The following is a 27722-nucleotide window of genomic DNA, read 5'->3' as shown; positions in this document are numbered from 1 at the left end:
TTAAGATTTATGGGAAGTGTTCTCACTTACCCAGAAAAAAAATCTGCTTGACTGTCAGGGCTATGAATCAGTCAAGATTGCCCTGAGAGGTCCCTGTGCTGTAATAGAGTCAGGCCAAGGGAGCAGTGATTTCATACAGGCTTTGTCTCAATTAGGCTTTTTAATCTCTTAACCTCTGAGGACGGGACATTTGATGCAGTAACTCACATTTGTTAATTAGGGAACTGCAGTGTCAGGCAGAAGTTTGAACAGTCCATCTGCATTTCCAAAAAGCAACTTTACTTTAGTATTAAGATTTGGGAGGAGGAAGGCTACCAACACAAAGACATCAAGGAACCCAAATGAAAGTGTAGATAACCACCTTCACCCTGTCCCACTGCAGACAGAACAGAAAGCTGCAATGAACAACCTAATTTTAAAGTGATATTGCAATTCCTAATGCAAGTAGGCTTTACATTTCCTGCACAAGGTGGGGCAGAAATGACATTGTTTCTAGAGATCCCGCTCACACCGATAATCCTCTTCACTGGATTTTTTATGCATGAAATGTGATATCTGTAATCCATTCAATTAGCAAAATTAAGAATTTTGCATGTACCTAGTCTGGAAATATTTTGAGAACTTCTAAAATGAATGGGATCCAGGATATGCACTTACCTTTAAAAACTGAGGCGTTGCCAAACGAACAGTAGCAACAAAGCAGATCTGCTTTCCTGGTGATGTCCTGTAAGCCCTTGGAACAGCATCATCAAAGCCATTGCAAGTGGAGTTAGGCACTAGGTAGGAAAAAAACAAGAATCCGAATCATACAAGATTTACTCTCCCTGAATATTTTGTGCACTTGAAGAGTACTAATACTAATTTTATTCAGAAAAGTGATTTAAGAGCTTTTAAAGCTGATATGCATATATTTAAATCCAAGTCAGTCATGTTAGGCAGAAAGACATCAGAGCTTAACTTCAAGTATGAATCTTATAGGTTAATCCTGATAAAAATAAGGCCAAACCTTATTACAGAGCATAAACCAGTTTTCTTGAAAGAAACCCCCCACATCCAATTGCTCCTTTTCACCACTCACAATAATTATATATGCTGCAGCATGCCTAGTGCGTTACTTCCATGAGACAGTGAAAAAAAGTGTTGGCAAGGGAGGTAGCTGAAGAGCGCTCTTCAAGTCATCAATGGCAAAACACTGAGGACCAAAGCCAACAAGGCTTCATCGAGCTAGCAGAAATTGCTTGTGATTCTCAGCTGCCGAAATGTATGTTCTCATTCTATATTTAAGGAGATTAGACCCCAATGTGCTCTATTTATTTTAAAGAAAAGATGAGGGTCCCAGGTACAGCACTAGCATCCAGAGCTGGACATTTTTTGTATGCTGATGCAGGTCAGATGACCTTCTGTCTCTTAAAACCCTGGACTAAAAGAAAAGCCAGATGTGACATGGCTACGGAATTTGTACATGTTTGTTACATGTATTTTTCTTGACTGCATGGCTTTTGTGTTGCTCTGAGGGGCCTCGAGGGCCTCCTAACTTAGTGATGTATCACCAAACGATCATGTTGCCTTAGCTTAGCCCACCATCCCATGTTATGGCGACATAATGCAAATTCTTCATCCAAATTTGGTCTGCTTAGAGATCACAGTGCCTCTCCCACGGGAGTGAAGGAAACTGTGCATGAAGCTGCAGTGGGTGCTGGGCTTGCCCCACTGGACTCTTGTCCTGCCCAAGTCACTATCCCTGTGAGGGCAGAGAGAGTCACATCTAGCAGCTGGAGGTTGCCAGTGTTAATGTGATGCTAATGTGGAATAACCCTAATATGAAACAGTCTTTCCTTACTGTTAGTCCCCTATAACCCAACTTTATCAAGCTTTCTACAACTTGTTTCTTCTCCACAGAACACAACAGGAATAAGCCTGTCCATTCCCATGAAAATCAAGAGTTTTGTATATGTCTGGGGAGGAGATCACTAACAGTTTTATCCTGGGATGCTTCTGCACTAGGCTTTAGCTCCCCAGTCTCAATTGCACAGATGGAAGTTTCAACTAGTTATCACATGCGCTTTTGGAGCCCAGTTCAACCTGTTACAAAGCCTTAGCATAACAATATAAAGCTAATAATAAGGATAAGGTGGTACAAGACAGAAAAGTAAGTACTCTGAGGAGAATGGGTTTAGACCACTATGTATGCAAGAATATAGCACCAAAAAGGGGAAGAAAGATTCCACGTCTAAGAAAGCAAGGCAGATGTGAACATCTGCAGAGATTACAGCCCTCTCCTGTAGTTGAGTCTTGAGGGCATGGCTTACAGGATACTAAGATAAAAAATATGGGCAAAATTCTCCTCCTTTCACAAACAAAGCACACTTGCTCTGGAGGCCTCCTAAGAATATGTATTTGATATTCTGCTCCTGGGGTTATGTGCCTATGAGACGGCTTCTATGGGATTATTAACACAAGACGTGGAAAAAGAGGGGAAAGAGGTAGAAGCTACAGGAAAGAGGAGAATCCTGAGTAAAGAATTATTTGCTCTGTTCTGATACTATTTAGCATAAGTCAATTGATTTTGGTAGTCAGTCCTGTTTAAAAATTAATGGTAAGGCTATACACTCAAATTAAGGTCACTGTAAAAAGTTACTTCCATACCTACTACCTAATACTGTAGTCACGTTTTTAAGTCAATGGAACAGTTGCTCTCTGTAATAGCCAAGTTCAGAAGCAAACGTTTGCAGGCTGAGCTCTAAGAAATAAAAGTGAGATAAGCACATTCAGCCTCTGAAGTACAGGTATGATAATTTAACCTAGTTACCGAAAGCATGAGCTTGCGAATGACATCAGTTGCAGAAGAAATACAGAACGGGAAGTGAGATGCACTGAAGAGAGTGGATGGCCTTTTTACTTAAGCTGGTTGATGTAAACAACCTTGAGTCTGAAAAGAGTTGTATTTGCAGAAAAGAGCAGAATACATCCCTTAATGTTGCTTTTACAAAATAGGATCTTATTTCCAAGTGGTAAATGCAATACTGACAGAGCAGTAATTGTCATGTAACACAGCTATTTAGCAGATTTGGCATTTCGTCACTAGGAATGTCAAACTTAGAGGCAGTGAGTGAAGAAGCCTGGGGAGGTGAGACAGAGGCAGCCTGGCCGACAGTCCCCCAGCCTGCAAACAGGTACTCTGCCGTCACCACGCTCAAATGCTTTTGGCAAGGTCCAAGGCATTAAAAGCCAAAAAACAGCCTTGAGAGTGCAGGCAGTTAACTACCGACTGGAAACATACCTCTCAGCCTGGAAATAACAGATACTATAGCTGAAAGGAACAAAACCTCTACATTTGATTCTGAACTATTTTGTTTTCTGAATTATTTTATCAGTATTTTGAGCTTTTGATGGTTCTTTCTACAAGGTCTGTTTTACTCTTCTCAGTTCAGTAAACTTCAACATTTTTTACCAAGACTTTTTAAGCCATTATCAAAGAAAGAGATAATTGTGTGTATTAAAAGAATATTCCTAGCATAATCTTTTGAACAAGCCTTCTGAAGAATCGTATTCTTTAATTCTAAAAATCCCGTGGAAAGAAAAAACACACAGCAGCTTAAAGTAGCAAAATTCAGTACCAAACTTTCTGAGAGCATCACAGAAAAATACTCTGATGTAAAATATAGCATGGTCTAGACCTATGATGATATTAACTTTCATAAGTCCAGTCCAGGTCTGGGAGCGCTTAGAAGGCCTCTGAGGAAAATGTTAAGCTGACTACAAACAGGTGGGTCAGGTAAATGAGGTAATGCGCATTTCACACTTAAAAGATCTAGGCAAAAAAATCCTTAATAGGAAATTACGAGGTTATGTGATAAAGCTAAAGACATGATCAAAAAGGTGAAACAGTTGTTTCATATATATTAGTTAGCTGATGCTCCTCGGCACGAGTTTTAACAGCTTTTGTAGCTGCTTATCACGTCTGCTTCTAGAGGTACAACATAATTCTTTTGCAGTAGAAATATTAAATTACCTGCAAGCATAATACAAGAAGATAGAAAGAAATCAATTTGCATAAATACAGGGTTTAAGAAAAAGGAAGACCAGGAACATTTTGGCTAAGATGTTAAGAATAAGTAAACTATAATGAACCAAAGCCTTTAACTACCAGAGCAACAGAGATTTTTATCTTTGGGGACGCAAATCATGCCACATGAAATGAATGAAAACATGTTTAAAAAACCCCAGATGCCGCATTATTCGTTTAATAATAGTACAACAGTCAATTGCTCAGTCATTTTAACTTAGGATGCTTAAAATGTATTCTTTTTGTAACAGCAAATCTCTCATTTATGTCACTTGAAAGATGAAATCTCTCCTTCCTGTTTTGTCAGTAGATGTTAAAGTTTAAAGCACTAATTTTAGCAACTCTTAAACAAACAGAATAGCAATTTCAAAAAAACATCAGCCAAACAGCCAAGAATAAAGACAGGATTTTTTCTTATAAATAAATTCAGAACATAGATCAACAGAATATTCAGTAATTAATGCATCTAAAATGAAGGAATCTAAAATGCTAATGGCAGGCAAGGCTATGCTCAATAGCCTTGGACAAAAAACTGGTCTCTATTGGTGTCTTATTTGTTTATTTTGATCTACTCCCTCCTCTTTCCTCCTCCTGCTTCTCCCCTCACCCTGTGTTGATATAAGTCCTATGTAAATTATTTAGGGTAAGAATGGTGATTTTTTGCATAAATGCCTGTAGAGAGCCCAGCAGAAAAGATGCAAATTGCAAGCTGCAGCTTCTACTATATCGTTAATAGCAAATAGTAGCAGGCGACCGCTGGTTTTGAGCAAAACATTTATTTCTGTTTGGGTTATTCTTGTTAGCAGATGTTTATACATATGCTTATGTATGCATATGCATCTACATACTCAAGATCAATATATCTTCCATATAAATCTGTTTATTTCCTTTAAAAGGGAATTCAGATTGAATTAATTGTTCTAGGAGCAAAGAGAATTTTTTTCTCCCTAGCGTAATAATTTCCTTGATGGTTATTCTTATCTCTGAGACATATATTGGCTAACAGTAGAGCATCTGCTATTATTAGCATCCAGTAACTAGATACTTCTCAAGTTTCCATAAAATTGGGAACGTAAGATACACAATTTTAAATTCCGCTATACTACTTAATTATATTATTTGATCAGGCCCTCTTTTCACGTAACAAATATCTCCTGTTTTAAGAGGAGCCCTTCAGGTGTTTTGGATGGAAGGACAGAGCTGCCACTTTAGAGATGCTGGTGTTCCTTTCTTCTTTCGATGAACACTTTGAAAGGCAGCACCCTAACTTTGCCCCTTTTGGGATTTTTTTTAAGCAAATACGTCACCTTCAAAATATGGTACCCAAGCCAATATTTGTTTATATAATTGTGAGGGATTTTTCTGCGTACAAACCCACAAACAATTTTTAGAGGAGGGATAAATCCAGCTTGCCTTACCTTTTCTTATCAGAGCTAGCTTATTAAGCTGCTTCGTAAAATAATTTATTCTCTCTCTTCATCTCGCATATTTTATTGGGAGCTAAATATTTCCTTGAATTTTTCCGAGGGGGTTGTCTTTGCTCACTCGCCTTCCCCCTCAGCCCTCAGGCAAGACCGGACGGGGGCCACTGCGCGGCTCTCTGGTGACGCTGACAGGGCTCCGTCCCTGCTGGTCAGCAGCTGCCGCGACGGCACGCTGCTCCGTCGGCCGCTTGAGTACACGCAGCGCTCGTGCGAAAATCCGGATGACGGGAAAGGCTTTAATTAACCGAGCGGAGACTAAAGCACTGAGACCCAGAAATGCAGAAATACGTTGGAAGATCTTCCTGTTTGCAAAAAGTGAAATAAAAATAAAATCCTGCCTTGGGGAGCAAGTGGGCATTTCGCATCTGGGAGCAGAGAGGGAACGCGACCATCCTCTTCCGAGCGACCCGCTGGCCACGTCCCCTCCTCTCAAGGGACTGCCGAGCCTTCGCCTCCCGTTACTGCCCTGCTTTCCTCTCTGGAGCCCCGTTAATGACGGTTATACAACCCTCCCTGATGGAAGATCACCTCTCTGGTGTGCGTGGCCTGGCTGAACGCACATTAGGGCGATTTCAGCGGCGAGGGGGCTCACGCCCGCCTCTCCCTGCCTGCACCGTCTCCCTCCCTCATGGGGCGGGGGACGGTGCCCTCGCGCCCCTCCACCTCCTCCTCCTCCTCCTCCTCGGGGGCAGAGCGCCCGCGGGGCTCTGCGTGGGTCCCGCGCAGGCCGGCCCCCGGCAGCGGTTGGGGCCATGCGCCCCCTCGGCCGGGGCTCGCCGCCCGGCCGGCTCCCAGGCGGCTCTCGGGGTTGCGCTGCCTCGACGGGGCTGGGAGCGAGCGGGGGGATTAGCCCTGCAGCTCCCAGTAAAATTAGGGAGAGCGGCTAAGCCCCTAACTAACTGGCTTTCTAAGTCCTTCAGCTTAATCCGTTCAAACCCATCCGCGCACGAACTTCGCCGCTGTAAAGCCACAGTGCGACGAAGGGGGAAGGCGCGAGGCAGGGAGAGAGGCAAGGCCGCTTGGACCCCAGCGAGCATGAGCCCCTTCCCTCGCAGAAAAAGGGTGCGCGGAAGCAGAGTAAAACTAGCGGCATTTCTGTCAAAGAGGGCCAAAGCGGAGCTGGCAAATTTTCAAAACATTAGCAGAGGCTGAGGGAGAAGGAAAGGGGAAAGACTGCTAGGGCTGTCGCTGCGGCGATGCTACATTAATGAGAACGGAGTAGTTAAGTATTCTGACGGGATGCAGCCTGTGCAAGGGTAAAACGGCCTCTGCAGCCACGGAGCGCCTCGTGTTAACGTGGTAGGAGGATGCAGTCGGAGCGGACCCGGAAAACGCGAAACGAATCATTAAAAACAAAGGTAGAACTTGGCATCCGGCAGCTGAAAGGATGCTGGAGATTTGTGTTTAGAGAAGAACATCCTGTATCCGTCTCCCATGTGTAAAAACACGCTCTCACTTCCACTGCTGCAAAAAGCTACAGGGAAAAGCATTCCTGAATACATTCATAAGGAACAGCTCCTGCTAATTAAGCTTAATTTGCAATTTCTCTCTTTCTCCCTCCACAGCGTGCTCTACAAACTCTTTTCTTATCTTTAGCTCAGTCTTTTCCCTCCACCAGCACCTCCGAAGCGCACGGTTTGGGGCCAGTGGATCCTGGGCACGTCGGAAAAGCGCTGCCCTGGGAGGCTTTGGCACGCATCTCCCCTGCCACCCGCCGCCCAGCTCTGTCCTTCACCAGCTTCGCTCAGAAAGGCAAGGGCAACCCTCCCCGCTGGGCGCCGGGGGAGGCTATGGCGCAGGTGAGAAGAAACAGAAGGAGACAAAATAAAGTGAAAGATTTAGGAAAAAAGTGGTACAAAAAAAGGAAAAAAAAGATAAAGCAGAAAGCGCATGTCTTATTTTGAAAGTTACAAACTGGAGCCTTTAGAAGCTGATTTGGTGTCTCCTGAAATCCATACATTCCCATCTAAGTTTATAAGCATTAAGCTAGGGAAGATTTCTAGGTAACAGGGTGAAAATGTAAGTTTTACATTTCTTCAGAGAAATAACTGATAAAAATGCTAGGTTATGAAATCCTAAGAGGTAAGAGGGCAATTGTAAGGTCACATTAAAAAAAAATGATTGAAAGTCCTTGAAGGAAATGGATCAAAAAATCCCCTGATAGAAATGTATCCTTATGAGTCAGCACCTGAAATTTGGTTTCTGCTTTAGAAAACAGCACAGCTTGCTGTGTACGTCTGCTACGCAGCCACATCTCACTTCATTCAAACTAGAAAGCATAAAGGCAGTTACATTTTTATACAAATAGAGCCTCAAATCGTATGGCACCAAACAAGAAATGCGTATCTCCATACTGCACATATGTTTCTATTCTAGTCATGTGGATCAAGACCAGAAAGTTAAATGGGGACAGGGACATTTTTTCGCAGTGTTGTGTGCGGTTTTTGGAAAGCACGATGGGGAATTTTTGCTGAGGATGACCTATTTGGAACAATACCAGCCACTTTTGAAATGCCACTCTGGAGTTCAATCAGGCAAGTAACCGAGGCAAACTTGGACGGGCAGGAGAAGGGAAAGGGATAAAAGAATATTTAATTTCTGACACTAACAGCCATGCAACAATCTGTTTATTAGGGAACACTTAAGGTAAAAATCTGCTCTTCACCCCTTGAAAGATGGTTTCCTTAGAATGACTCTGCATTGTTCATGACTACACTGATTATATCTCTCTGCTTTTTATGTGAATATCTGGTGGGGAATGTAAAATGGCAGAGTTTGAGCCTGAGGAGGGTCTAAGTGTCCTCAGCTACTTCGATGCCAGTGGAAGGTGACACGTCACAGCAGCGTGGTGTGTTGGATGCAGGCACTCAGTTACGTGGCACTACAGCATTTCCCCAGAGCTCCCTGGAGAAAGGTGAAAAGGCAGGTGCTTCAGATCACCAGTTCTGGAGCAGGCCTGAGCTCATATTTTACAAAGTCAGTCGATAAGTCAGCAATCTTATTATCTAGCTGATAGGCACGGTCTTAGCACCAGGTATTGGTGAGCACAAACAAACCCTCCTCCAAACACTTCTTTATACACAAAGTTACCCAGAATCCAGGATTACAATTTATAAGTGAACTAACACAATTTCAGACTTCATAGGTAATTATGGAGCTTTTGGAAATCCGTAGCTAGATCTGTGTGAAATGAGATTCATCCCATAATGTTAGATATAGTCCTTTCAGTTAACAGCCTGTCTTGTTCTATGGAACCATACTTATATTTTATTTTGCATAGCTAAAGTAACATTTATACAACAATTAAAGCTTACCATTGCTGTAAGACCGAAAATTTCCTACAAATTTTATGTATTCATATGTTGGAAATTCCTTTGGGTTCAAACTTCCTCTCAGAAGATGACAATAAAACTCTAGTTCATTGTCAGCTGGATTGTTAAAAGAAGAAGAAGAAGAAATAAATATACTATTTAAACTAAACACAATGAATGGTGCCTTTCAACCCCAATCTTGCAATCGGCAGCACGAGAGCATCTTGTTACTACTCAGATTCCTATACATCAATGTACTATAAATTGCAGGATCAGCGCATCTATAAGAAAATGCCTTGCAGAGATCCAGGATGTTCAGCACTATGCACAGGTCTGGATATAGCTAACTTAACATATTTTGCGATTAACTCACCATTCTCTTACACCATCTTCTTCATTAGGAGTTACACTGGCATAACATTGTTGTATTGAAGTAGAGAAATGGATTTATAGCTTTTTTCTGTTTAGGCTTTTCATGATTCATAGCTGTTCTATATCTCATGTTGGAAAAGTGTGCCTAATTACCTCAAAAATATCTATTAAATTAACTTTGGCACATTAGCTGTCAGCTGCAGGTTTGGTATCTACAGTAGATTAAGCAGCTGTACATCTTACATTATCATGTGTTTTCTGGATGAGGCAAAGCAAAGGATTTTTAAGAAAAACAAAATTCAATTAGAAAAAGAATTGTGATAATTTTACAGATATTTTTCAACTATGATGCAAAACAAAGGTACGTAACATTAGCATATCTCCAAACAGTATCTTACTTCAATAAGGTGAAATATCAATTAAGATGTGATTTGTCTCAGGCGAACTCCCAGTTTCCATTGGCTAACCTATTTTCCTTAGCTGTCTCAAAAGATACAATGTTTAATAATTAACATAACTGCAAGCAGTCATAGCCTGGTAAAATAAACGCGAGGAGTTTCATTTTCAAGTAGTACCAAAGGTCATTCCAGGTGGCAAGATCTTTTTAAAACGCTACGAACTTAAAGTTTACGTTGAACATTACATAAAAACTCTTTCGGAGAGAAAATTCCTATCCTGCCCATGCTTTTTCATTTATTGGGAATGATAAAATACAACTCACTTTTTAGGTAATCCGATGAGGCAGGATCTGTCATAAGCACACAAGAAGACAACATCTTATAAATCTCTGAATGTTCTTGTTCCGGGAGGAAATTTAACAAGTTCTGATCCAAGACATCGCACTGCAAAAGAAAAGAAGTCCGGAGAAAAACGGAAGCGCAGCGGCACACATGCCCCGCCGCGCGGCGTGCGCCTTCCCCGTCAGCCCGCGGAGCCCACGGCTGCCACCGCTTCAGCGGGGGACCGGGCAGGGACACGTGGCAGGGCAGCTGCGAAGCCTGGGGGCGCTCCCGGCAAAGCCCCCCAGAAGAAGGGCCAGCTCGCGGGTGAGCTGCTCGGGCCCTTCTCGGCAGCCCCGTTCTCAGCATGAGCTCGGGGAGCTCGAACAGTGCTCCTACGCCGTGCCTCGGACCGCCGGGCGCGCTGGGCATGGCTGCGCAGCTGGAGCAGAGGACCTGCGGGAGAGCTGGAGAACGGGACACGTCCCTGGCCATTGGCCCCGGCGGCGGCAGCCGTTGCCCTCCCTCTACGGCCACCGGCGGGTCGCGCCAGGGAGGTGGGAGCCAAGGTGGTCTGGCCATTGCTTCGCAGCAGTGACTGTCTCCTGGGACCAGGACTTCACTGTGCCACCACTGCCAGCCCCTTGGCCAGCCCTGGACTCAACGCTGAAGGCCTCAGAGCATCTGCAGCCTCCCCGGCAGCTGGCAGGGAGGTGCTGAGACCTGCGCAGGATCTGCGCGACCGATCCCGAGATCTGGGTGTGGAAAGAGGGTATCAGTTTGTGCCAAAGGGGTTACTGGCCCGCGATGGAGAAGGCAAGAGCGCGTCACCAGGTCGCCAAGGGGCAGCTCTCACTGCATTCAGCCGTGGTGACAAACCTGAAGCTAGAAAAGCATCTGAAAGGAAGTCCTAAGGTAAAGTAACCCTCTCACAGCTTTAACTTGCGTTCGTCTCACTTGAGACTACCTCAGGCTGAACCAGCACACTGACACAGCTTCATGTGTTGTCAGAGCAGCTGCTATCAGGCTGTATTTCATGTTGAAAATGTGTTAGCCCTGTATGAGACTGGCAAGTTATTAATCATCATCATTTATTTATGTATTTACTGAAGATTTTGCTCTGCTTTCCACACACGCCTGCTGTTCTGTGTGGAATTTATACTTCAGGTATTGCAGTGCATCAAATCGACTTTGAAAATGATAGTGCTACAGTTTATATACTTTTCTTAAATTATTGCTTTAGATTGTTAAACTGTTTTTATTTACAGTTTGAGCTCATTACTTGAATAATCCTTTTGCTGAGAATATTTGAAAACTATTTTGGTGACTCATTTAGTATGTACCTTATTAGTATTCATCCTATTGATACTGCATAGGATTCAGTTATACAGATACATGTATATATGTATAATGTTTATATTCATACAAAATGCATTACATTGTTCATGTAATTTTAGGTATATGAAGAAATACAGAGATAGAAAAATCTCCAGGAGTGAGCACCTGATGGGAAGCTGTGGTGACAAGTCCTGTTTGAGGCTAATGGTGAGACCTTGGGAAAGTAATTTTTCCTTCTCATCCCTTTTCTACCTGGAAACACTAGATAACGAAAAGTATATCCACCAGTTTTGCATAAGTATCATGAGGGTTAATTAATCTCCAATACACTCGGCAACAGTTGTAGAAGGACTGGAAGGACCTACTTGTGGTAGGCTGCATCCTTACCTTCACGTATGTGAGCTATCACAGCTCCTGAAACTCAGTGCTGCTTAGCCAGCAGCCTGGGGATGTGTCACCTTTTGCTTTCCATATTGGCCAAGTTCAGATTCAAAACATATTATTAAGTCTGCAGCATCTTTTCTAATTAAGATTATTTAATTATTGAGGCGAACAACTATGTTTATGGTAGGAATTGCAAGAGACTCTTTTTCTATGCACCTTCCTCAGAGTAACCTGCCCCACCCTGCTTGCATGAACACTATCTATTGACTGATTTCATCAACGTAGAGGTCCTGGCATTTATATTTTTTTTAATTCTGTCATGTACCATATCTAGAATTTAATCTATTTAATCTTTTCTGTTGGGGAATACCACTTTTGTTTTTAACAGGTATGAACAAAACAATTAGATTTATGAATGTGAACAGAACAGTAGATTTATACTCTTGCCTCCTGCAGGAGTTAGCCCCACCTGTAGAACAGCACACAAAACAGAATTTCTTGATCTTGCACAGATCAAGAATAAATCAATATTCTTGAATCAATATATCAGTCATGAATACATCAACAGTCCAAATATAGAAGAGGCAGCAAATACTCCACAGTCTCACTGGAGTTGCAGGAAAAGTCAAGCAAGCTCCTCAGAGCTAACTCTGCACCCGATCCAAAAAACAGACAACCAGGGCCATGACAAAAGGGTGGCAAGTGGAGAGGGACAACATCTGGTCACCAGAGACAAAGATGCACCAGTTGCAGGGGAATGGTTTGCAACTTTGTCTAATTATCCTAATTGCTCAGCAGGGGCTGGTTCTGCCCCACTGGCAGGCACAGCCACAAAAAGCATTGCTGAACAAGGCAGGCAAAGCGGGTAAGAGATAAATTACAGTGCCTGTGAGCAGAGTGGTTAGATGAACTACATTAATGCATATTTATGCTGCTAAGCTTTGAATCTACTCTGCACCTTTAACACTGTGGATCTTGCCCGTTAACAGAAACTTCTGAGTATTTATCCCTGATAGCTGTGACAGGAAAAGAAACACCTTTGCCTAAATGAATGATGGTCAGTCCTAAAAACAGCGCACAGCAAATCTGCCCCTAGTTCTCTGATGGTTTGGTGCATAGCTCAAATATCTGTGCAGCTTGAACAAAACAGCTGCACTCCAATGTGGAGCTCTTTCCTCACCTTTTCACTGCTCTTTTGGGAGGAGGAAGGAGGAGGAAAGATGATGAATAATTCCTTATCGCAGGGAAGAGAAGCAGGGCAACCAATTAACAGAGTCACTACAAGAGTGGGAAGGCAGAGGGACGTAGATGAGACAGGCTTCTTTCACACATCCAAAAACCAAGACAGCTCTGCTGTTGTGTTCTGGGATTCGGCCCTGGATATTGCAGTATGAATCTGTACATGCTGCAGCCATGTCTATTGCTTCCCTATAATATGGCATACAAAACTTGTGCTAGGTCCTGGATTTGCCCAGCTTAACATTTTGCTAAAGCATCTAATGCAGCAGTGCAGCTGTCTGAAATCCGTCAGGAGCCCAGAAGGAGAAGGAGCCCTCCCACGGGAAGCTCCACACGCCCAGGACCTCCCTGCCACTGGCCGCTGAGGACCTCATGAGGGCTGGCTCTGAGCCGGGACACCACGGCTACAGGACTAAAGCTGGGTGAGAGGGAAATATCTCCAGGAACAGTGAGAGGAGCATGATTTTGTGCCTCTTGCCCACCAGCTGGTAAGTTGCTCCTGCTTGAGCCTGTGGGAGCAACATCCACAAGAAATCTGTCTTCTCCTGCAGATGGGAAATAGTCACTCTGTTATCTTGTGTTTCCCTGTTTCCCTGCATGGAGCAGGTAAGAAGGGACATGGAGGGTCCTCCTCCAGAGACCTGCATAGTTTTGGAGATATAATGTGACATTTGATTGGACAACCCTACAAGTTGTGACGAGATTTACGGGAGGAACTTGACTAATGTTTAGTCTTACAGCATGGGATCAAGCTCTCTTTACATCAACCAGTCCTAGGAGTGGCCTCTGAATCTTGTAATAACAGATTATTTAGAATTACAATGGAGATTTTGGAAAGTTTCATGGAACTTACTGCAAGCAAAGCTGTTTTTAAAAGAATTAGAAACATTTGGCCCCAGCACCAAGGTCTTTCATGATTTTAATGAAAGAAAGGACGTTAGATTTCTCGATAGGGGCCCTCAGAGCCCTGGCTTCGCATTCTGCCCGGTTATGGTTCCTACTCAATGCTCAAAGCAGCAGATTTGCTGAGCATTTTTTTTCCTGCAGCCACAAAAGAGAAAGAATTGGCATTTTGTCCCTCAAGCAGTGACTAAAATTAAATTACAAATAGCCCTGGAAGTAAAGAAAGTAAGCCACATAGATTTTTCAGATAGCACTCCAATCAAATTTAAAAATTAAAAAGACATACAGAAAGAACAGCATGGGACTAAAATGCCCGGTATGCTGCCTCACTGCACGCTCAGTTGGACCTACAGCATGACTGTACCGATTTGCACATCTCAGGGAGAGAGCAGCCTTTATTGCTCACTCAGTTGCAGGATGCACGCAATCTCTCTGCAAGGGTGGGTGGACGGGGCAACTTTTAACCACAGTCACTTCATCAATCCTGAGAAACATCTGTGGGAACTTCCTCTGCTGCATCTGGGCCTTGGCAAGATAGTCCCTGACTTGGGCTGCTATTTGCAGTGTTACTTCAATGCAAATGAAGAATAACGATCATCCTTGTCCTCATTTTGGACTGGGTACCATGCAAGATTATAATATAAAGCATGACTTCGGGAGAGTAAAATAAATTTAATCTCCAATGGGCCAACTCAGGACTTAGGAGCCTGAATCCATCTATGTTCAGTCAGGGCTTGAGATTTTAGGGGTGGGGATTGAAATATGTGTTTATGTGACTATTCTGAAAAGTGACTCTTTCCAGTAGCAGATCTATAGTTTCCACTAAGTGTTTGGAAAAGATAGCAATAAACTCCCCCAAACTGTGAAAGCCAAAGAGACTCCATGGAAATCAGTAAATGTATGAAGGCCCCACAGATTGCAGGACAGGGCTCTCTCTGCCTTTGCAATAAATGTAAATGTCAGGAGACAGTCAACTATTGAGTTTTCAGCTGTTAAGGATTAAAGAAAACTGAAATGGATAGATTTAGTTCAATCTACTGTTGCATAGCAATATTCTTGCTTTTACCGGGAGCTGCTGCCTTTCATCAAGTCCTTTAAACCTCAGAAGAAAATATTTTTTGTTCATACTACAGCAACGTAGTGTGCGTGAAATATATTTGGCTTAGTGGAAAACATAACACATATTTAATGAAAACATAAGCAAGGGAAAAATAATTGTAATTTTCCTAAGTACATGGAGTGCAGAGGGGAGGTACACTAATGATTTGGCAGCTATTTTTTTCTCCTGGGTATGTATTTATTTGAGACCAAGCTACTAAAAATGAAAGTGAGAATTAATCTTTAATTATTGTAACATTTCTCCTAGAGCAGCCTTAGCATCAGGAGTAGGGTTCAAAGCTCCACTGCTCCCGCAGCCCAACCAGCGGCACACAGGAGCATCTCCAAGAGCAAGCTGCAGCAGCCCATGAGTAAATAAGCTGTCTGAAACTAGAGCATGAAGCACCAGCTCCAGCACTGCCACCCGGGAGTGGAGTGCATTTGCCTTGGGAAATGAGTATAGCTGCAAGGAGCAGCCCTAACAAGCTCAGCAGCTACCACCAGTTAATTCAGGGTGCAATCCCACTCCTCTGGCTTCAACTGGGATTTTCTCCTTTATAGCAGCAGGAGCAGGATAAGGCCCTTAGTGAGCTCCTTGACAGGCTGCCAGGAGCTCTGGGGCTGTTCCCCACCAGCTTAGAAATCAGAGATGGAAAAGAGTAGCCAGGTCACCTCGTCCCTCCCCGGTCAGAATATTCCCGCAGAGCTTTGCCGAAATGCCTCATAGCAACAAAATCCTGAAGTGTATGAATCACGCTCACAGAGAACAGAGCTGATCAACAGCAACGACCAGCATAAATCCCCATGTTTTCAGGAAAACATCCCCTCCACCCTCTTCTCGTTGGCTCTAAAAATACGGGGCCTGATCCTATGACCGCCACGATTTAGACAGTGACCAGATGCCGTTGTAGCAGAAAAGCTTATGCCAGAATTACTCACCGGTAAATGCCCTAGAAGAGGCGTAATGCTGTCAGACACGTAGATGATGCTTCCGCCTGTGGTTACTGCTATAATGAAGCCATCTAGTGCCTAGGGAAAATATACAAGTGGGGAGTGCTTTAATAGGGATGAAGGGTGTAAACAGCACATCTCACTGTATGTTGATCAAAACCATTCTACCTCAGCACTATATTGTCATCAGGTTGTAGGAATGTTATCTCAAGTCGCAGAACAGTAATTCTCTGATTTAACTTTTACAACACTCTTTGTAGTCTAGTAAAACCTACTACTGAAGCAACAAAGGGCTCACAGGAACATTTCATGTCTCAGTTTTTAAATTAATCACACATTTTAATAATGCAAAATGACTAAGACTGGATCCCTTGGAAGTTATTAAAATGAACATTTGAGCTCTGTGTAAATATCAAAAGACGATGAAAGGATGCAGTCCTATCTCAAAATGGTAGTTCTCTGCAAAACCCATAAATCTCAGCTTGTATTAATGTAACATTGTATATAGCTGGGCTTTCATGTAAGTAAAAGCAATGCAAATGAACAAATAATCCTTAGTCTGAGTTTTAATTGAGTGATTTATTTTAAAGGTCATGGTTTTAGATTACTCATTCAAGGAGAAATTCACCCTTCTGCAGAGTTTCTGCCTCACTTCTGTCCCACCTTGCAGTAAGCCCTTTTACTCCTGGGACTGAAGGGCAGTACCAGCTGTCAGTGCTGTCCTCTGCAGAGCAGCAATGTTGCCTTCAAAATTAGTTTCCTCCTCATCCTGAGCTGCAAAGTTTTGAGTTAAATCTTGCTCAAAGTTAAATCTAGCTAGATTTCCAGCTTTAAAGCTAGATTTCATCTACTCTGAGTAGAACCCCCCAAATAATTAAGAGTCTACACCAGGTGCTCAGGGACTACATTAAATCCTTCCCACTGAAATTAAGACGTCACTGGTGAACTTCCAATGCCTTTTGAGTGCAGCAGGCTTGCGTCCTTTTTGTCAGTTTATTGGTGATACGGAGTTGATGTTGACTGCAGTATTTGAGCAGTGCAAAGACTGCAGACACGAATGAGTCAGAACCAAGTTGGAGGATATGCTGGAGGAAATACTTGTGCAAAAGACAGGTGAATTGCAAACAGCCTGATTAGGGTGACACGGAGGTACAACAGCTCACTGCAGATCCCGGCATCCCTCCAAGCCAGGATAGCAGTTGCTCCTGTGAGCTGCAAAACATCCTTCCCCCTTGCTGCCTTCAATAAAGAGAAGGATTCAGAGAGTACTGGAAAATGCTAATTGTTTTTTCTTTTTTTTTTAAAAAAAAAGGAAAACACAAAGCCTTGAATAACGACACAAACATATGTTCCTCCTTCCAGAGAATGCTGAGCACCCACAATTATTTAAGTCAATGGGAATCTGCTGGTGCTACAATCCTTTGAAAAGCAGGTCAATAACTTATACACTGGTAGAAGAGTGTGTGTTTAGCATCTCTGAAAACCCTCCAGCTGCAATAGCTAGTTTGATTTTGTTAAGCTAAGTGCGGAGAATATGTTTTTCTTTAGTACAGTACATTCAAGCTGTTTTCTAAAAAACATGATAGCTGTTAATTCATAGAAGAGAGCAGTGGTTTTACAAGGCAGCTGGATTGTACACGTTACTATGGTGAGGGTTTTTTTTTTTTTTAAAATCAAGTCTTTGTATAATTTGCATTGGATATGAAATAAAGTGACTCACATCAGAATTTTGTGGTAAAATCAAGTTAATGTATGCATACATAATTCTATTTTTATTTACTCACAACTAGCTCTTCTAATATTAAGATGGCATATCCCCCATCAGAGATTTCACTATTGCAACAATTGTAAGTGGACACAGAGATCCTAATACCAGCTCTTATGCAATTTGCTGACAGTCTTTTCATGGTATGAGAAAAGGCCATTTTCAGGAAAGCCAATGCATTACTGCAGTCAAATATACTTTGATTCTTTTGAACCAGTGCTTAAAAGAAATCCCTTACCATTTTTCCATAGCAGAACCGGGAACATTTTAAGCAGACTTGTCTGAATGTTAATGAAATATGATTAGAGGAAAGGCAAAAAAGAACAACAAACAGCTGGCTCAACAAGACATCCCAACACCCAGGGTTAGCTGGAAGGGCATGGAAAATCAAAGTAGCAAGCAGTTTATTTATAAACTAGGAAACTAAAAGCAATTGTTTTCATCTAAAGTTGTATGGCAAACAAGCAAAATCAACAGCCAGTCAAGACATCTGCCAATTTGTTGCAATCTGAGGGAAATATTTTAATGCAAGCTGAAGGAGTTATGTATGTTAAATTCCTGCACGCTGAAATGAGAATCTGCAGTTGTCAGTTCACTGTGAACATGAAGCCTTTTTACCCCAAACCAGGAGAAAACTAATCGCAACGAATGGAAACGGCAGAGGGATTAGAGATCAGAGAGTGCCGGAGCGCCGGGAAGGCGCTGCCACTCCGCGCCACCCTCGTGGTGCTGAGCGCTGCTCCGGGGTGGCTGCTCCTGCCGGCAGCGTCCCCTGCCCACAGCCAGAGCCTGAATCCCGCGCCACCTCGTGCTACGTGCGGCAACCATGACGGAGACGGCGCTCCCGCGCCCCAAAAGAGGGAAAGGCTGCTCTTAAGGGACGCGGCAGAGCCATGTAGCCTCTGCGTGCTCGGTGCTGGGGGAGATCATGGCTAAAGAGGGCTCTAGCTGTTACTAAGCTAAGAGAAAAATGCATTTCAGCAGCTCGTTTGCATTTCATCTCAACCCTGCATAAACGCCATTGAGTCACCTCCCTTCAAATCCCAGCTAGCGTTAAAAGTGCCCATGGTATAATTTAAAGATAATTTAAAAACTATCATTGCAAAATAACTATACTCCCTGTTACAATAAAAATATGTTTGATGAGAGCCTTGAAAGTTGTTATAGTAGAAGTATTAACTGTATCAAACCAACAGGAGCTGTCAGTTTTTATCTGCTTATACAGCACCTAGCACTAAGGGGACCTGACACTGTAGTTTTTTAGGTACTACTTTTGCATAGATATTAGGTAATAATAATGCATCCCCAAGAACAGGAGGAAAAAACGCTGCTTTCCCTTTTGCTCACCTCTGTTTATACTAATAAAATGTAAACTGTGAATACCTCTTGTGGCTTGCATTTTTTGGAAGTCTTCGTGCACTGTCCCTGGCTGTGGCAGCACCATGCATTGGTACTGCCCCTCCAAGAACGAAAATGAATATGTGGGACTGTAGTCCCTGGCTCCAGAGGCAGCTCTGCTCAATGGTCAAATATGGGAATAGCTGAAACCTCCTATTTTGGGATGGCAGACAACGTTTTATTCTAGAAGTATGGGCATTTCCGCATACGTTTGACATAATTAGCAAAAAACATATAGGCATGTTCACCTCCAACATCAGCTGGGTGAATTCTTCATTGCTGAGGAATGAAGGCTTCCAATCCTGCTGAATTTCAGAAATCTCTGTCTGTGCCGAGACTTCTAGACAAACAGAACAGTGCATGTTTTAAATTCAGAGAAACTTGTATCTTGCAAGACTATACATGAATTGCTGTGAAAGGATAGAAATCATCTCTATATTCATAAAATGTGATTTTCAAGCAGGAGATTTGCATACAGAGTGAAAATACAACAAATATTTAAATGGGGCCCGATCCTGAAATGTTCTCCTTGAGCTTTACTCAGCTCGACTGGAACTGGCTACAGTGGGAGCTTGCATTCACATAGCCACTGACTTCAATCAGCCTTATTGAAATGAGTATTGATCAAAAGATAAGTGCATGAAATGAAAATCAAGGCAAGGATAAGCACACGTCAAAGAGGTGGTTACAATTTACTGAATTTTCAAAATTAGGATGCCAAAGAGTTGACTTCAGCCCACGCCTCCGTGCCAGGAGAGCAGGGGAGCAGCAGGAGAACCCCTTTGGAGGAACCCCGCAGGGCTGTGGTCCCCAGCGGCGCGGGCTTTTGTCTGTCCCCCAGCACGCAAGCAAAACATGAGTGCTTCAGCAGCCTGACGTTGGAGCTGCCTCCTCCCTCTCCCGTGCCTGCTGCCAGCTCCAGAGAGCGGGGCAGAGGGGGAGAGGGAGCAGAGCACCAGTGTCCCATCCCCAAATCCTGCCTGCAGGGCGGTCTCCTACGCTCCGAGCCTGCGATGACCACCCCGCTGTGAGACATGCTCGCGGCGTTTTGCCCCGCTGCTTGGCCCAGGAGGGCCTGCAGCAGCCTGCGGGCACAAGCTCCCTGCCAGCTTTCCCTGGAGGCGTGCAGGTGCGCCGGGCTAAAAAACCGCGGCGAAACCCGGAGCCAAACGAAGGCTAGCCGGGTGCACTTGGGTAAGCTGTTTGCTCCAAATAACAGTGACTCATGTTAGCTTTACCCAAGTAATGCATTACTAAACTTGTCAGTCAGTGTTACGGGGAACAAATTTTATGATGTGGAGAGACTTGTGCGGGTTCGGCTTGCTGTTTGCTCTGCTCCTCTAAAAGCGCTCTTGAATTCCAGCGCTGCACTGAGTGGGATGCTGAGTGCAGCATGTCCTTTCCTTTCAGCACCACCTGCTAATTAATCTGATTGATTAACACGTATAGAGCATGTAATACCCAGTGCTCCCCACGCCGAGCACATCGGAAAACTGGCCAGAGAAATGAAAATGGCTAAATGATATTAAAGGCAGTAAATTTATAACAGTGCCTGTGCATACTGTCTCCTAGAAATAAATCAAAGCCTCTATTCAAGCTTTATTAGTGGAGATGCTGCTGTTTGCTTCTAACAGCTTACGCAGCTTGCTTTCTGCACTGCTGGGGGTTGTCGCTGATGGCACAGGGGCTCTCCAAAGCCAGGACGGTTTGATATGGAGCTTTCAAAAGCAAACTAAGGAAAAAGAGAGACCAGATTTCTATTATGTAGTCTCAGAATATAGGATACTTTCAGCAGATCGATTGCATGGAAAAGATGCTATATGCAAAACGTAACTGCTAGAAGAATTACTTGAGATGTGGCAGATTCCATGGATTACAAAGAAAGAGACTGTGTATGAAACAGAGAATCTGAAAATTGATCTGCTCCTCTGTTATAACTAAAAACTTGATTTAGCCCAGTAATTGCAAGAGAAAGATGAACCTGATCCAAACTACTCTGAAAATAATCAACATTTTAAACTGTGCTTCTATGTATTATACTGTGTGGCTACTAATCTAGTTTAAAAATAGATGTCATTTGCTTTTTTTTTAGCAAGTGCACAAAAATGGTCACAGTTTGACCCAATTGCTTTATAACAATTTGTGGTGTCTTTTACTTAATTATTCTTCTAGAAATGAAGTGCCTTTTTGAGTAAATTATTTGGGCTATCAGCTACTCTTGTCTACACTTACTCAAATCCCATGTGAGCGCTCCTTGCTTGGATTTATAACTGAGCATAGTCACATTCTCCTTTACTCTGCCTTGGGCAGCTAAAAAAATAGATATATTATTACTGTCACTTTTTAATAGGTATATACAATTATCAAAACTTTCAGATGTCCTAGTCATTCCTTCCCATATGAAATCATCTTGTCTCTGGTAAAAATTCATTTCAAGAGAAACTTCACTCTAACAACAGAATCACTATAATTATTTCCTCTGTAAGTTTGACGCTTGCGACTCCATTACGTTGGGTGTCATGATGGAAGAGTTTTTACGTTCTTTTCCACTTCGCCCAGAGCTCCCCAGGGAGTGTGGGTGGGAGACTGCGAAACGAATGAAGGTGAGCCAGGAGACAGGGTGCTTTAGCTCGCCAGCACCCATTCTGCCTTATGGAAACAGGGATGCTCCCCACGGGCTCTCCCTGAAGCCCTTGGCCTTTTTCGCACAGGAGCAGAACAAGAAGGCCCCATTTTAAACCAGCCCCAGATGATTTATAAGGGAGAAGCACTTAAATTGTATTTTTTTTCAAGCTGTTGGCTGAAGTCCATGTGTCAAGGAGCCTGCTGCTCACCTTTCTCTCACCTGCTGGATACTAGACCAACCAGACTACAACGGTCGGGTCAGAAATCACTACTATGGTGAGTGCATATTTTAAAAATATTTAGCAGTCACTACTATGTGTGTTTTAAAAATAAGCTCCTGGCCTTCCAAGCTCAAACTTTACAACTGCACCTGCATGCTGTGCAGATGTGACAGAGCTTTTGCTTGTGCAAACTGGGTAGAACACATTAAGTGCCCGCACAATGGGAATATTGCAGAATTCCAGGGAAAGAAGTCTCCTCTCTGGTCCAGAACCCCAAATCCCTGTTCAAAGCATCCCTCTTCACCAGGCACACTGCAGGGCAGTGCTGCCCTACCTTCCCTTCACTCCCAACATTCGCCCCCTTCTCTGGCAGGTTGAGGGTTGTTCTCAGCTAAAGAGCTGCTGAGGAGATGGATTTGGGCAGCTCAGTGCCTGCTTATTTTCTCATTAGAAGTTATGAGACAGAAATGAATACCTTGCAGCAGTACTTTTAGACCCCTTGAGCCATTCTGATGGTCACTGAAGGAACAGGATATTGTACTAACACTGGCTTATTGCATGAAGAACTGTGGTAAATTTACCATTGTGTTTCTGCAGGAAGCCAATGACTTTTTCCAGCACTGTAGTTTTGTCCATTTTGCGGGTGTTGCCTGGAAGCATGGAGCTGAGCTCTTTAATGAGAACATTAAACTGATCGCGTCTCTTCTTCTCAGACTTGTTACGCGAAGCCCTGTAAACAGGGTGGGAAAAAAAATAAAAGATGAGCAGACCAAAGAAAATTCTGAAGTTTTAGAACTAAAAAGTCTTTAGAAAGTGTGTTGAGATTACAGACTCCTCGGAGAGAGTCTGTTTCTGCTGCTGTGTTTGAAAAGCTCCAAGGAAGAAAGGACCTGGTTTCATTCAGGGTGTTTTGGCACCATCATAATACTATCATTAAGACTGCTGATAATCTCTTAAGTGAGTGCCCTTTAACATTTTTCTTTATATATCAACCTAACCACAAGGAAGTGTTTTCTGAATTGTTCCCTTCAATGCTGCAATTGTTCTGCTTGGAGGGTATTGCCCAGACATCCGTAGCCACGTGAAAGTAAAAAGGAATATAACCTATAAGACTTGTTTGTTCTTCTGAAAGGTCCTCAAGCAAACAAGATTTGCTTTGTTAAATACATAAAGATCTAAAAACCTAGTTACATGTAGACAGGAGAAAAAAACCAGTAGGCCAATCCTCCTTGTGAGTTTTTAAATCCATGCAAACTCCGCAGTACTTCATAACGGCTCTGGAGGCACACTGGTGAAAATCAGAGCAGAATTTAGCCCAGCATTTACGCTCCCCCAAGGACCAATATGGCAATAAGCACTTTCAACAGAGAAATTGCAGCAGAGGCTTCTGGAGGTTACTACTGACAGAGGGGTAATTTTTTGTTTGTCTTGCTCTCAACCCTGAACACACTTGGAGATACACTGGATAGAAGCCAATGCTTGATTATTTTACAGCTTTGAACACAAGAGATTGGGTGGACACTGCCTGACTGATTCCAGCCTGTTCTTACTACAATGCAAAAGGCTGTCAGAACAAGATGTGAAAAGCTCTCTCCTTATCCTATTTCTGTACAGTTCAAGGGAACCTGAAGAGCATCAACATTTTACTTTCTCATAATTCAATCCTCACTCCACTTCAAGCTCAAAGAGTCTTGAGCCTCCTAAAAATAAAACACCAACCATCCATAGGGGGAGTGTTGCTTTGGCAAAAATAAAGATGTCTCAACAGAAATACAAGGTATCTATTTTTAACACTTGACATTTTATTCACAAAGGAAATACAAAAACTCCTCTAGTGGAAATAACTCTACCAAGATCTCAACCAATGATCGTAGTAAAATCTTCAAAAGGAAAAAAAGAGAGAAAAAAAAACAATTATGTCATCGAAACTACCATTGTATGATTGTAAATGTTTTGTTCAGTCCAGTTATTAATGTCTTAAATAATGCAGCTTTCCTCACTTTCCTCAGAAGAATATTCCCCAGCCTTATTTACTTCACTGCTAGGACATATCATTTATGGTAAGCCAAAACAGTTTGTATCTTAATTCCATATTATTCGTCCCAGATCTCCTCTCTCCTTACTACTCAGAAAAAGTTATGACCTGCTCAAGGGGAAGAGAGACAGTATGAATAGAATTTGGATTTTTAGAGAATACAGCTGAACATACAGGACAGCTTGAACTCAGAATGATCAAAATTGCCTTCTTAAAATGTCATTAAATAGTCATTTTTAATCTGTTATATATTTGCTGTTTATTGTTTTCTAGAAAGACTGTTATGTGTTGATTAACAGCCATTTCACTAGACTGATTTACAAAGATTTGTGATTTTGCATTAAATTTGGAATTTCTTTTTGCTGTCCAGCAGGATACATTGTATACACATTAAAGCAACTAACTGCGTAACATACCTTAATTCAGAGTCTGAAGATTATATTTTACTGGAGTGAAAAATGGCACATGTTAGTTCTAATTTATTAAATGCTTTCTCCTGTGTCACTTCAGGCTGGTTTTGGTTGGAATTTGGAATTCAATTAAACTGCAAAAAATATATTTCCAAATAATTTTCTGTTAGTAAAAGCAAACAAAAAGAAAAGAAGGTGAGAGAAAAGAGTTCACAGAGTATGCTTTTTGTTTTAAATTAATACATTTATGAAACAAAGTAAGCCTTGTGCAGAGCCAAAGAATTCATATTATTTCTGTCTCCAGAAGATGGAGATCTCAAAGAAGTATTAGACGCTTTCAGGCTTGGTGCCACCGTACCTAGATTTTAAGCCTTGTGGCTTTGGAGTGAAGTTAGGTAGAGCGTTATGGGAATGAATTGCAGCAGACCAGGGCTCTAAAACAGCAGTTCCCTGAAGGAAGAGCAACACAGCTTCGCTAAATAATAATCCCTTGGCGAAGGTTCAGAGTTCAGATGCCTCCCCTTGGGAGAGTGTGGCCCCTGTTCCCACCACAGGTAATATATCAAAGGCTATTTTGCTTTAAAAACTTCCTTCTTCTGCAAGGAGCAGCTCCTCTCACACCTAACCATCCGCTTGTAGTCAATAAACTACAAAAATTTGCCTATCTCGGGGCCTCCCTCTGGTCTCCTCCCCAACGGGTGCTTTGCAGTACAACGGCTTGGGGTCAGCAGATGGGGCGGTGATGCCCTGAGGCTGCCCTTGCCCGCGGCTCGGGCCCTCCGGGGAGAAGGAAACACGGCTCTGCCCCCGCCACGGGCAGCCCGTGACTTGGGCTCTGCGGCGGGTGCTTTAATCGCCATCCTCGAAGGCCTTAACGATGCTGGTGCGCTTAAGACGCTGGTTCTTCTCAGCCTTGACTTCCTTTGGCACTCGCAATCAGGCGCCTAAAGGCGAACCGGGGGAATCTGAGCCCAGGCGCCTCGCTCTTGAGGCAGCACGTCTGTATAATACAAACCGAACGTGCGCAATAAATTGAAGCACGTAATAAATATGAGGGTGGCTGGTCACACTTGTGGCTTGAGAAATCCAGCTCCAGGCTTGGGTCCCTCCCCAAAGAGTTAGATTCCAGTCTCATCAACTTTTACTCATAAAATGAGAGCAGAAAACTTTTTCCCCGGGTTTTCTTACCCCTTCTTTGGTTTCTTAGCTGTGAGGGACCTGTTCCTTAGACTGAATAAAATAAAACCAAGTGCTTCCCCTGCAACACATGACAGATGGGAGCCATCAGTTTTCAACAAACAACAGCAAAATGCTTAGCCAATGGCTTCTCCCAGGTTTGACTTTCTTCAAAGCTTGGGGAGAAAACACGTAGCTTTTGATTATTTTTAGTGGAATTGAAATGGGTTTAATATATTATAGCAATTTTAGACCTTCATATAGCCTCTCATGATTTCAAAATGAATTTCAAATTTAGGTTCATCTATAAAAAGCAAAATGTAACTAAATTAAAATATAAAGAAGCTGTTTTCTTTTTTTCATTTTAAAAGTTACTGTTTCTCTGTCCACCTTGATATAGGCCTGCCCCAGGGTATCACAAAAAAATCCCTCGCTGAGCAAACAGAATAAAAATCATACCAGATGGTGATGACAACCATTGATAGGGAAGATATGTATTATCTTATCCTTGTCCTATATGTATGCATTTAATCCATTTTTCTGACAATTAGCTCAGAAATATTTTGAAAATAATCAGGTCTTAGCTGTGTGAAGAATGAAGGAAACTATTCGTGGGCTTCCTTCTTCTACTTTCCATGTCTCTGATTTTGTGTTTCGTGCACCAGAAATTCACATTTCACAGCGCTCCTCGCTCACTGTGGCACCTTCAGCTGCGATATCCCGTCTCCGAAGATGCATCCTTTTGCGATGCAATGTGGCGTGAGGCATCCCTTCCCTGAATCCACCTCCTCCCCTGTCCACAGATGTCTATGTTATTTACAGCCGGTTTGGCACAGCCGTGCTCGCTGTACTGCGCGCCCATAGCTCTCTGTTTGGGAAGTCTCAGGCGCATGAAGCCTTCCCTGGAGACGGTAGCAGCAGGGCTTCAGGGGCTGACGGACCCTTTGCCTCAGCAGATATCCCTCGCAGCCCTAAGTGGAGGTCAGCACTTTGCTGCCGGTATCAAACGCAGGCCTTGAGCATGCACAAATCAGAAAAGGGAGCAAAAGAGAACGGTTGAGCTTGGTTGCAGCGTGTGCTGACCTATATTAGTGAGAAAAGGCTGCAGGGAGGAAAGAAGAGGAGAAGGAATCCAAAGAGATGAAACTGGATCAACTAGTTGTGCCTGGACTGGAAATACTCTCATTAGAGAGAACCAAGGGAAAAAAGTGCGTGCAACCTACGGCTCCCTCTAAAGCAATTAAGCTGCAGGTTGCAATATTGATAAAGCTTCTGGAAAAAAAAAAAAAAAGGAAAGAAAAAAAGAAAAAAAAAGCTTGCCAGCAGCTTTTGTGACACTGCAGATGCCAGTCAGATTTGACAGTTATTACAGCTTATTGCCACAAATCAAAACACGCCTCAAAACATGTTCTCCCTCCACCCCACAATAATTTCCTGCCTACTTATCCACTGGGACTTTATCAGGGAGAGAATAATATATGTGAATAGATGTTTGTGCCAGTTCCGGGTTGACACAGCACTTCAGTGGTCTTTTTCTGTTAGGAAGGTAACTTCTGTGTGTTTTCATTACTGTGAGATAGACACAGCTGAACAAATGACCATCATAATTTTTTAAAAAATCATTTTTTAAAGTTTCTTTTTTTTGCAGGATGTCTTTTGTAAATAAAAAAACCCACACGCTTTATACACTCTGGAGGCTAGGTGATGTATTATAGAACCAGGAGTACTCTGCTTGTTCTTCAGTTCTAGTGCTCTGCAGTAATAGGAAAAAAAGCAATCAATGCCTTTGCTTCTTTGACATTTTCCACAGGAAACATTAATGAAGTTATTTTGTTCTTACAGGGTAGCTGAGAATAGTGATCTGTGATATGGCAGTTTTTCAGGTTGTGCTTGGCTCTATTCTACTCTTTCTTTTTGTTTAATTAATTACGAATAAACTGCTTCTGCAGCAACAAACAGTATCAGGCTCACCACAAGGTAAACAGAGAGTTATAAAATAAAAAATGCTCACCTCTTTGCCCTGTCTTTCTCATCTTCATCCATTAGATTGTCTAAGCAGTTTTTTCTGTTAAAAGAATGCAAGAGTCATTATAAATTGTCGTGTTAGCTCTACTTTCGGGTTATTCTCAGAGTAGCTTCTATTTCATTTTAATAACAGAGTGATGATATCCAGGTCAGATAAATGTGTCAGCAGTGCTTTATGCCACAGTCTTTGATTTTAAGAAAC

The 27722-nt window shown here is 42.7% G+C and overlaps 1 protein-coding gene across 1 annotated transcript in view; it reads right to left on the bottom strand.

Moving 5' to 3' along the window:
- The window catches only part of NPAS2 (neuronal PAS domain protein 2), a 101947-nt gene that overhangs the window by 24118 nt on the left and 50107 nt on the right, over positions 1–27722 (bottom strand). Inside the window, exons 2-8 of the mRNA XM_062575123.1 lie at positions 27507–27560; positions 22456–22604; positions 19277–19368; positions 15854–15943; positions 9955–10075; positions 8865–8978; positions 658–776 (exon numbers count right to left, since the gene is read on the bottom strand). Of these exons, the coding sequence (XP_062431107.1) occupies positions 658–776; positions 8865–8978; positions 9955–10075; positions 15854–15943; positions 19277–19368; positions 22456–22604; positions 27507–27538 (717 nt within the window). The 5' untranslated portion in view covers positions 27539–27560. The remainder of the gene's footprint in view (positions 1–657; positions 777–8864; positions 8979–9954; positions 10076–15853; positions 15944–19276; positions 19369–22455; positions 22605–27506; positions 27561–27722) is intronic.

Source organism: Rhea pennata, chromosome 1 (assembly GCF_028389875.1).
Source record: "Rhea pennata isolate bPtePen1 chromosome 1, bPtePen1.pri, whole genome shotgun sequence".
In the NCBI taxonomy this organism is placed as follows: domain Eukaryota; kingdom Metazoa; phylum Chordata; class Aves; order Rheiformes; family Rheidae; genus Rhea; species Rhea pennata.
Note: the sequence above shows the minus strand (reverse complement) of the source record. Positions and strands in the feature narration are given on the sequence as shown.